General features: G+C 44.9%; 2 protein-coding genes across 2 annotated transcripts in view; both read left to right on the top strand.

Annotated features, from left to right (window-relative positions):
• The first annotated feature begins 993 nt into the window (after positions 1–993).
• NEUROD1 (neuronal differentiation 1) lies at positions 994–2,094 on the top strand. Its single transcript, XM_041403566.1, has one exon. It carries the CDS (start codon positions 994–996, stop codon positions 2,092–2,094), a length of 1,101 nt encoding a protein of 366 aa, XP_041259500.1.
• Positions 2,095–10,958: 8,864 nt separating this feature from the next.
• CERKL (ceramide kinase like) overlaps positions 10,959–11,054 on the top strand; it is a 49,254-nt gene continuing 49,158 nt past the window's right edge. The window contains exon 1 of the mRNA XM_041403734.1: positions 10,959–11,010. Coding sequence (XP_041259668.1) covers positions 10,959–11,010 — 52 coding nt within the window. The remainder of the gene's footprint in view (positions 11,011–11,054) is intronic.

The following is an 11,054-nucleotide window of genomic DNA, read 5'->3' as shown; positions in this document are numbered from 1 at the left end:
CTGCTGGTGTGTGCGGGCACACCTGTATCCATCCATCCATCCATCCATCCATCCATCCATCCATCCATGTAGGTGTGTGTATACACACACACATACATATATATGTAAATGTGTATGTGCGTCCATACACACATTTAAATATGTATATATGTGCGTCCGTTTGTACAGACGCATATTACATGTGTTAATGTGCTTCCACCGATGCTCCTCCGAACTTTCGGCTCCCTCTCCTCCGCGGACGCGATCGCCGCGCTCCCGGCGCAGGCTGTGCCTCGGCGGCCGTGCGGCATTGTTTCTTCCCGGTGTGCCCGACGCTACCGGGGAGCGGTCGCAACCCCACACGGGAAGCGGGGAAGCGATGCTCGTTTGCAGCAGAGGAGACGACGGAGACGGGAAGCCGGGGCCAGTCCCGCACCTGTTACCGCGGGCAGCCCCGCCGCGGGCACCCGGTGACAGTCCCGTGCACGAAGGCGGGCCCGGGGAGCAGGTGCTCGGCGCCCGCTGGGGCGGCACTAGCCCCACGCAAGGCGCCGGCAAGGGGGAACCGCGGAGAGCGGCGGGGACAGGCGTCACAGGCGCCATCCGTCCCTGCAGGTGCCCTGTGTGCGCGTGTGTCCTCCTTCTCCCTTCCCCTCTTCGGTAAAAATGTTTGAGGATTTTTTTTCCGGAGCAAAACAAAACAAACCAACCCACGCTTGGTCCTTTTGCGTCGTGCCGCCCGGGCTGGCTCCCGCACGCATAATCTGCTTATATTCCCCGCTAATATCGGCGAGTTACATAATGGTATTTGAACATATGTCAACTTAATTACAAGGCAGAAACGCGGAGACAATTAAAAGTTTGCCCTGGCACGGTGGGGAATCCAGGACTTCCCTCGGGAGGGGGCGGCGGGACCGGGGAGCGAAGCGCGGACAACTTCTCCCCGCGGGTGGTGGCGCGGGGCCACGGCCGCTGCTCCGGGTGCTGACACGTCTCTTTTCTGTCCCCTCCGCCATGCAGAGGCTCACCATGACCAAGTCGTACAGCGAGAGCGGGCTGATGGGCGAGCCCCAGCCGCAGGGCCCCCCGAGCTGGACGGACGAGTGCCTCAGCTCCCAGGACGAGGAGCACGAGGTGGACAAGAAGGAGGAGGACCTGGAGGGTCTGCACGCCGAGGCCGAGGAGGACTCCCTGCGGAACGGAGAGGAGGAGGACGAGGAGGACGACTTGGACGAAGAGGAGGAGGAAGAGGAGGAGGAGGAAGACGACGACCAGAAGCCCAAGAGGCGGGGCCCCAAGAAGAAGAAGATGACCAAGGCGCGCATGGAGCGGTTCAAGCTGCGGCGCATGAAGGCCAACGCCCGGGAGCGCAACCGCATGCACGGGCTGAACGCGGCCCTGGACAACCTGCGCAAGGTGGTGCCCTGCTACTCCAAGACGCAGAAGCTCTCCAAGATCGAGACCCTGCGCCTGGCCAAGAACTACATCTGGGCGCTCTCCGAGATCCTCCGCTCGGGCAAGAGCCCCGACCTGGTGTCCTTCGTGCAGACCCTCTGTAAGGGCCTGTCGCAGCCCACCACCAACTTGGTGGCCGGCTGCCTGCAGCTCAACCCGCGGACTTTCCTCCCCGAGCAGAGCCAGGAGGTGCCCCCGCACGTGGCGGCGGCGGCGGCGGGCGCGCCCTTCCCGGCGCATCCCTACCCCTACCAGTCTCCGGGCTTGCCCAGCCCGCCCTACGGCACCATGGACAGCTCCCACCTCTTCCACCTCAAGCCGCCGCACGCCTACGGCGCCGCGCTGGAGCCCTTCTTCGAGAGCGGGCTGGCGGAGGGCGCCAGCCCCGCCTTCGACGGGCCGCTCAGCCCGCCCCTCAGCGTGAACGGCAACTTCTCCTTCAAGCACGAGCCGGCCGCCGACTTCGACAAGAGCTACGCCTTCTCCATGCACTACCCCGCCGCCGCCGCCGCGCTGGCAGCCGCGCCCGCCCACGCCGCCATCTTCCCGCCCGCCGCCTCCCGCTGCGAGATCCCGGTGGACGGGCTGGCGCCCTACGAGGGCCACCCGCACCACGAGCGCGTCCTCAGCGCCCAGCTCAACGCCATCTTCCACGACTGAGCCTCCCCGCGCCGCAGGCGGGGCCGGCCAGCCGCGCCCCGCCGCCGCCACAGCCTTGTTTACAGGGGGCGGCCCGGCGGGCCCCGCCGCCGCCTCGGGCCGCCGCCTCGGGCCCCGCTCGCCCGCTCTTTGCTTCCGCTCCTCCGAGCGACGCTGTAAATTGGGGTAGGGGCATTGGGATCGCGTCAATTACCTGATCGGGATAACAAAATCACAAGCAATAATTAGGATCTATGCAATTTTTAAACTAGCGATGGGCCAATTACAAAATATATATGAAATCTATATTTTTCAACCAACGTTTTACTACTTGTTACCTTTCCCATGCTGAATTATTTTGTTGTGATTTTGTACAGAATTTTTAATGACTTTTTATAACGTGAATTTCCTATTTTAAACCATGCAGCTTCATCAATTTTTATACATATTGGAAAGGTAGAATTATATCTAATTTATACAAAATGATTTAACTAATTTAAACCAGCAGAAAAGTGCTTAGAGAAGTTATGTTGCCTTAGCACTTCTTTCCTTTTCAAATAGTTGAAGAAGAAAAAAAAAATGCACAATCCGGGCAATTTCTTTCCCATCCAAGTCTCTTTTTAAATTATTTTTCTTTTTTCTTTATTTCTTTTTCCTTTACCCCGTACAATAAGAACCAGATCCCCTAGGTCTTGAGAAGATATAAGAACGATAGACTTATTTTCTATTAAAACATATCATTTCAACACATTACTTGCACAAACTTGTATATAAAGATTATAAGCAAATGCCAACACCCTTTTTAAATCGAAAGCTGCTTGACTATCACATACAATTTGCACTGTTTCTTTTTAGTCTTTGAATCCCTTCGCATTCCGTAGAAGTGGTTTGTTGGATTTTTTGGTTGGTTTTGGTTTTTTTTTTTGTTTTTTTTTTTAAGATAACTTGAAGATGTTAATGTTTCCAGGCGCTATAAATGCATGATTTTATACATGTTCACACAATCCGTGGTTGTCATATGCTCATCTTATAAATCTGAACCGAAATCTAATCAGGTTGTTAAAGTCGGGCTATATACCTATTGTAGTCGATTAGTACGGTAGCTTGAAACAAATTCAAACCATTTAATCCGTAATTAGAACAATAGCTATTGCATGTACAATGCAGTCCAGAATAAGTGCTGTTTGAAATGTAACGCTGGTTCAACTGGAATCAATCTGTACTGTAATTTTGTTTGTAATCCTGTATATTATGGTGTAATGCACACTGGGATTTTAGAAAAAAAAAATCCATCCTTTGGCAACAACATAGTATTGAACATTTGGTCGAATGTTGCATTTTTCCTTAAATGTGATTTTTTTTTTTTTCTTAGTGTAAGTAATTCCTATGGGATTATTGTTTTATTCGGATAGCTCATGAAAGGTGCAACACTTATTATTTGTAGAATAAAATTGGACTAAAAAAAGGACACGGATTCTTTACTTACCTTGAGAAGTACTCGGGGCCGGGAGGCGTTCGTTTGTTTACAGCGAGCCCGGCTATTTGCAATGCTGATGTGTCGGATGCGGGGAGCGGGGCCGAAGCGCGGCTCGCTGGGCGCTGCGCCTCCGCCTGCGCCGGCTCCCGCACCGGCCCGGGCGGCTCAGCCCGCCCCGGCCCGGAGCCGCGCCCCGGGAGCGGCGCTCCGGCCCCGGCGCGGCGGCAGCAGGTGCGCCTTCCCCCCGCAAGGCAGACCTGGAGCCGCGCTGTCGATTCATCGTCCCCTCCTCTCTCCCAGACGGGAAGCGTATTCCTTTAATCTTCGCTGATTATATTTGAGGCTTAAGAAACCCGGAGACGCAACCTGCGGGAGAGCAATTCCCCTAATGACCAGGAACAATTATCAACAGGTCTTTGCCTCTGACCATCAGAAACAGATTTAAGACGTTACCTGAAATACTTTATATTAAGCCTGTCACAAAGCGCAGGTATTGCATAAATATTTCAGCTAAACCCAGCAGAAAGTAAACAAGCTTTCCCATGGATGAGGGCAATTTTTTCCCCCAGGAGAAATCGAGCTTCTGGCATCTATTTTAAAGGTGTTTGTAGCTACAGAAATCCAACGTGTAAGCATGGCAAACCTGTCCTAGCAGTTCAGCAGCCCCTGCTGCCAGGCTTCCCCGTTAAAAACATGCTACAATTTAATTGCAATGCTGACTGATGCATTTTGCAGCATCTCCCTGCATTTCACCAGAGCTTGTAGCTCCACACTTGAAAACTGTTGCTGAATCTGAAATGAAAGAACGCAAAAGGCAACTTTTCAAGCACACATTAACCTTTCCCAGTCAGTGGCAATACAGGTAAGTGTGCCCTGGATAACCCGAGGAGGATAACTGAATGACGATTTTTCAGATAAAATTGAAAAAGCTGACCCAGGCTTGCTTGCCTTTTGGTTATGTGCCTTCTTCCTAAATACAAGGATTCTTCTAGTCAGTCAAGGGGCAACTCACATGCCACCATCTTTTATTCAAAGGCAGGCACAGATGTTCCTTCTGCAGGGGAGGTTTTAATTTATGAAAATGATATTGTTTATGCATGAATGCACTCTGCATAACACACAGTACTTCCATCTGATGAGAGAAATACCACAGAACCAGTGCCAATGTCAGGAACATATTCTGCAAATTTAGTCGCTTAAATGTTTAATGAATATTTGGAAGGCATTTCCAAAGCACAAGAAACCTTTTCAATTACCTTTTCTTTTTCCACTGTTGATAACAAAATTCAACTCTTCCAGCCAATGCAACCTACTTAAAAGATCTACCTAGGCTATCCCAGAATTTGCTACTGTGGTGCTTCAGAGAAAGTAATGTTTTAATGTTATGAGCAATCTAATAAGGAAAATTAATTAGGCATTTTGGTAACTAGAGGCTCTAATTTACAAATCACTTGTGAGTTTTCTTATTTCAATTAGTTTTGGGTGGTTTTTTTCCCTATCACCACCCTACTGGAGACCTTCCCCCCTCCCCCACTTTGCTGATGCTTGTGATGTCTCCATGATATTTCTTTCATATTATTAACATCAAGCCAAATGTTGAAATTTCTGCTCCTGACTCCCACAGGAAGGTCTATCAAGGTCTCTTTTAATGGAAAGAATTACTCACACTGTTCCTGTCCTATGAACATATCGCTAATTAACTAAGGCTGTAGTGGGATTATCCAACTTCCACATGCAGAGAAAACTCTGGGGTTGATTTGTACCCACACACACACACTGGGTCAGCCAGCACAGGCCTAAAACTCTATTTTTAGGGCTGGTTGTGACCAAGGGCCTTTCCCTTCTTCTTTATGACATACTTGTGAGAGCAGAAATTGCTCTGCCAGCAGTGCATGCTTGAGGTTAAATCTGCAGGTACAGTATACAAGAAAGAGTCATGACTTGCAGCTGTTCCCTTCTTGGTGTTCTGGAACAGCACAAGAGGTTCTGTGGAGGTTGTGGACCTGGCTGGCTGTGACAGACACAGCTGAGGAGTCTGAAATGGTGGAATCCCAGGTTACATCCACAAGCTGCCTGGGAGACTGAAGCCTTGGTTTTATCTAGCCCAAATGAACAATGTGCCTGAACAACCATGGCCCAGTGCACTCAGAAGGAATCTCCAGGGGAAGGGACGTGGATCCAAGGAGAACCAAGATTCCTGAATCCACCAGAAGAAAACAGAGAGCCTCTTCCTCCAAAAGATACTGTTACAGAATATTAATAAACTAACATGGAAAAGCAACATGCACTTCCAGAGGTAATAAGGATTAATAGAAAACAAGAGAGCAAGAAAAACAATTCTTTTCTATCTTCTGTAACAGTAAAGAAATCTTGCAATTATTTCAATATTGTAACTGATTACAATATTGACCACCATGACCTTATCAATTGCTTTTGACATATTAAAAACGTGAGTCTGTTTTTTTAAAAAAATACTTCTGTTCAGAGAACCATCTTGTCAAATGGTTTTATAAATTACAGAGTTACATTTCATTCTCTTTTATATATAGAAAAAGTAGCTTAAGATTAAAAAAATCAAACAAAACCCCATTCATTTCTCACTCATTTCTGTTGAGGGAGAACAGAAATGAAACTTGGAGTTCTGCCTGATGCTGTATCAGGGAAAATATACAGAAATTGGTCGTTGTTTTTGTTGACCAAGCTGGGTTGTATGGTAATTATTTCAGAAATTATAAATGGTCTACACTCTTTCCTTAGCTGAAAATCCCATATTACAAAAAAACCCTAGAAAAATATAGCACGTAAATACATGCTGAAACAGCGAACTGAAGATCTACAAATACACTAATATCTACATAAGTGCTTTTTTAAATAATTCATATATGTATTTAACAAACTGTCAGAAGCTATGCAATACAAAATTAAAACTGACAATGCTCTCAAAGCATTCTCTTAAGTATTTAGGTTGCCTACAGGGTATGTAAAACATAGAATATCAGCCCTAGTTTTCAGTTTCCTAGCTTGTAGTAGTTTGCAGCATAGAGTTAACTGAATTTTGCATGAAATAAAATAGAAACAACTAATATTTACATGTTTACCAACACTGTGACAGAGCAAGAGAAAATAAGATTCAGAGGGAAAAAAAATACCTTAAAAAGATAGCATACCAACCTTAATGCAAAGAAAATACAATATATTCTGATCAATACATTCTCATTTTATATTCTTCCTATTACCACATTTTTCTCTATTATTCTGATTAAGATTAATTTCAATTCATGGGAGTATCAGGAATGGCTGCAACTTCAGACTGCATTTCTGCAGCTTCGTGTACCTGCATAATAATTTCACTTGTTCTCTTTGCAAAGGTTTGTCCATTTCCTTACCTACTTTTCTTTCTCTGTTCTTTAAGGCCTTCCTTCTTTTGAAAATTTGGAGATGTATAGCAATAGTAATGCTCTCTTCTACTGATCATTTATACCATTTTCCTCCAGAATAATTTATGGCTTTGCTTATCGTGCAAAAAATTTGGTGTTCTGCTTAATGTCACTTCTTCATGGTAAACCAACTCAGCAGAGCTGAACTAATATTAAGAGTAACAAAAGGTTATTTTCTGAAGTAGAAATGTAAGAAGGGAGCATACTTAAGAGAGCTAATTTCTGTGAATGAACAGCTGAAGTATAACTGACTATACATGAAACCCTCATTGCATAAACACACACTGTAGCCAGAAAAACATAGAAGCCAAGGGTGTGCTGCCAACTTCAAAATTCAGGTTTCTCCGGAAGGAAATCTCCATTAGCTGCAGAAAACAAGTCAGCTACCAGAAATGTTCACTCAAAAGCTCTGGAATGGGGACAAGATATTTTCCCCAGAGTGTCCCCTCATTGCTTCTTGTCTAAATTCCTGTTCCTTAGCTTGAACATCACATTTCTTATGAATCCAAAACTGGCCTACTAACCTCATTGCATTTTTACAGACACTTTTTTGAGGTAGGAAGACATATTTTCCAATAGCAAGCTTTACCTGCTTGCTGTCCTTCAGTTAACACTAGCTGTACTTCCCTCACTCACTATTTCTGTCACAGGTTGTCCTACCTCCTTCTTCACTTCACAAGGTTCTTTTGGAAAAGAGTTCTGAGGCTCTCACTACTTAGCATCTAGAGAGCAAGGGATGATTTCCAGAAAGAGACACTGTTGGTTAAGGAGAGCTTAGCTCCTCTCCTTGTTTCCTACTACCTCTTCTCTTGGGCCATAGGATGCTTCAATCTCCTAGGCCATCTGGTTCTGCTCAAGACCAGCATCCTGACCTGGGATAAAACTTCCCCTGGGTCCACATTGCTGAGAGCAAACTCTAAGACACCACAAGGGAGATGTCTCCTCCCTCATGCAAGATCTGTGATTTAAAAGCGGCTCTTAAGCGTGGTGTCTGCCTTCATCTTATTGCAGCCATGTCTGTGCCATATCCAGGTCTTGACCCACAAACTCAATATTTTTGTATGGCTTTGGACCTGCCTTGATAACACAAGCTTTCCTGGTGGCTGCTGGGCTAGCACTGACACTGGCTACTGCCACCTGACCTCACCTAATGACTCTGCTTTTCAGCTTGATGCTGGACCTGCCTTGATACAAGGGGTTTGTCTGGATGTCTGGGCTCTTGTTGAACTTAGCTACACACAATTCTGTTTACCTTCATCAGGTATATGGGATCGTACCTGACCTGTAATCACTCTAAATCCCACTTCCTTTATGAAGCAGCCTGCTCCTACTGTTCCTCAGAGTTCCTTCTCTTGTGCTTCTGGCTGCAAGGCCCATGAGGCCACTAATGAGCCTCAAAAACCCTGAGCATCCCCACCTGCAACCCTATCATCCACCCTACACATGAGCCTGGAGCTCTATTCAAGTTCCTTCTGGGACTACAACTTTTTCAATTCCAGATGCTGTGTGATGCTGCTCTGCAGCTCAGCCCCAATCCTCACCTGGCTCTGAGCCCTGCTGATCCAGACCTGCCTCATCATTGTAAACCTGGCTGATGATTTGGGTCTGGGATGGAGTCTAACACCCTCCCCAGACGTTCTTGCTCAGGTACTTTGCAGGTAGGCTCAGTGCTTCTTGCTGCTTGAATGCCTAATATACAATTCCTACTGATTGTCTTGCATCTTCTTTCTCTGATAAGAGAACATCACAGAAGATACCACTGATACCATCACATCAATACACACAAACATTTCTTACAAGAAAGTTAAAGGGAGTTCTATGTGTGAGAGTTCCAGACACAGCCTAGAAAAATTGATAAAATTATATTGCTGGGCTATTCCATGCATTTCTAAATTCAATGTGCAAATCTGAAAAAAAAAAAAAAAAGTCTGTTAGAATAATTTGTTTGGAACCTTTCCCCCCAGGAAAAAAAGTTCTGTTTCAGATTTACAAAGAATTGTGGGCATTGAGGATTTGTGAACAGCAGCAAAACACAATGAACTGACTTTTATGATTGTTTTTACTTTGTAGAGTTCTCTTACTGTTTCATGTTTTTATCTAGTACATTTAGTACCTTAACTGTTACTGATTTAATAGACTTTTCAAGTAATGCCTATAAGAAGGTGTAAGAAGTTTTAATTACATCAGTCAAAGGATATTACAAGTCTCTTAGGAACTGCAGTAGTTTCCCACTGGTGGTACTGAAAACAGTATTATTTTAGGGTTCTAAGCCAGTTATCAGTTTACCCTTTCCTCTACCTTAGGAGAAATTATCTGGTGATAATATATAATATACACTAGGTGGTATAGGCTAATAAATTGTCCCAGAAACAAATACAAATGACTGCAGGGAATTATACAGGGCATATGGCCTCGAAAGAGATTTTACTATATCTAGCTTCATATTATTCTTTATCTTCCAGTTAATGATTTAGCTTTCCTTTTGAATGACATCAGTGCAAACACATTAAAGATCACTGACACCAAATAATAAGCACAAATTGAATTGGTTCATCTACTGCTGTATGAGAATGATCAATGTTAAGGCAAGCTTGTTTGGCTCACCACTCTTTTTTTTTTTTTTTTTTTTGCTTAAAGATGTTTTTCACAACACTTCTACACTCTACACATAAATTATTTATATCTTATTCTATGTGATAACTTTGCAGTTGAGGTATTCATATCCCAATAAAGAAGACCTAAGGGACAAAACAAAAACTGAGACAATTACTAAAAGCTTTAAGCAAACATATACCTTATGTGGTCATGTGATTCAGAAAGGCAAATTGGTGAGGGCTGCATTTCAGTAAAAGCTGTGTTAACGGCTGAATGAAAATTGAAAATGGGTTGCATATTTAACAAATATTTGGAATATACTTTAAACATGGCAAAGTAATAGATGGAAATAAGTATCAAAAAGTTGTACCATGATGACTTTTAAAATGTGTCTTAAACCTGTCTTCTCAGCTACATAATAAGTACCTTGGTACTGGTTTTTATGGAATTATGAAAGAAGGCAACGTGCCTTGAGAACATGCATCATCTTGTGAGCTATTGGCTGGTTTGACTGTAATCAACATTTCTCTTCTACAAGGCTAAACATCACAGGATACTCTAACATGTGGTTTAAACTGTATTTTGTATCCATCAGCAAAGGGAAATGTTTTCAATTTATTGCTTTATTTCTCAGGACAGCTACATTTGTATTGTTACAAACATTAAAGATAAAATTACTGAACTTCTTCTTTAAGAATATCCTTTTCACGCCCTAGTAAGCCACCATGCCATTATAAAACTTTATAAATGTACAAGTTTAGCCCTTACAGGCTCAGAAGCACCTTATAAAGGGGAGATGGCCCTGCGCTGTAACGTGATTGTCATCAGTGAATCTTACAGCAGCTGTGAGTAAAGCTGTCGTACTTCCAAGCAGTGAAGTCTATAATTTATAGAGCAAGAATAAAGTGGTCTTCCTCCTCTGCATCCAAGATTTGAGGATGAAGGATGACTACGCAACCTTTCTGGGCATTTCTTCTGCACTGGCCCCCTTGATAGCAGATCTGTTCCAGTTACCAGTCAGTATCAGACTCTGAGTCACTGTTTTGCTGGAATGCAATATTTTGTATTCATATGGATGAAGGGTACAGCTGGATGATGCCTCCACCTGGGTTTATGGCAATAATCTGTTTTGCACCAGGAATGCCAACACGGTATTTACATTAAGGTTATGTCAGAATCACAGCTTGTGAAAGACAGTCTTTTTAGAATGCAAGGGCTATTAGAACTTCACATCGTGGTTTTCTAAAGCTAAGTAATAGCAATATTGTAATGATAACAGAAGAGTGGAACACTTGGGACTCTGACAAGGAAAATCAATTTCTGTAGCGGGAGCGTTCCTTCCTTGGAGCCGTAACTGAGGAGAGCACAGCGCTGAGATGCCCGAGCGCCTTCGGGCGCTGTTCAGCGCGCCTGACGCGGCTCCGGCCGGTGCCGCCCTGCTCTGCCCGGTCCCGGCGGCCGAGCCCCGCTGC

This window comes from Onychostruthus taczanowskii, unplaced genomic scaffold (genome assembly GCF_017590055.1).
Source record: "Onychostruthus taczanowskii isolate IOZ18803 unplaced genomic scaffold, ASM1759005v1 scaffold20, whole genome shotgun sequence".
In the NCBI taxonomy this organism is placed as follows: domain Eukaryota; kingdom Metazoa; phylum Chordata; class Aves; order Passeriformes; family Passeridae; genus Onychostruthus; species Onychostruthus taczanowskii.
Note: the sequence above shows the minus strand (reverse complement) of the source record. Positions and strands in the feature narration are given on the sequence as shown.

Excerpts from the sequence above, each read along its gene's own strand:
- NEUROD1 (XM_041403566.1), top strand. The coding sequence starts at position 994 with ATGCAGAGGCTCACCATGACCAAGTCGTACAGCGAGAGCGGGCTGATG.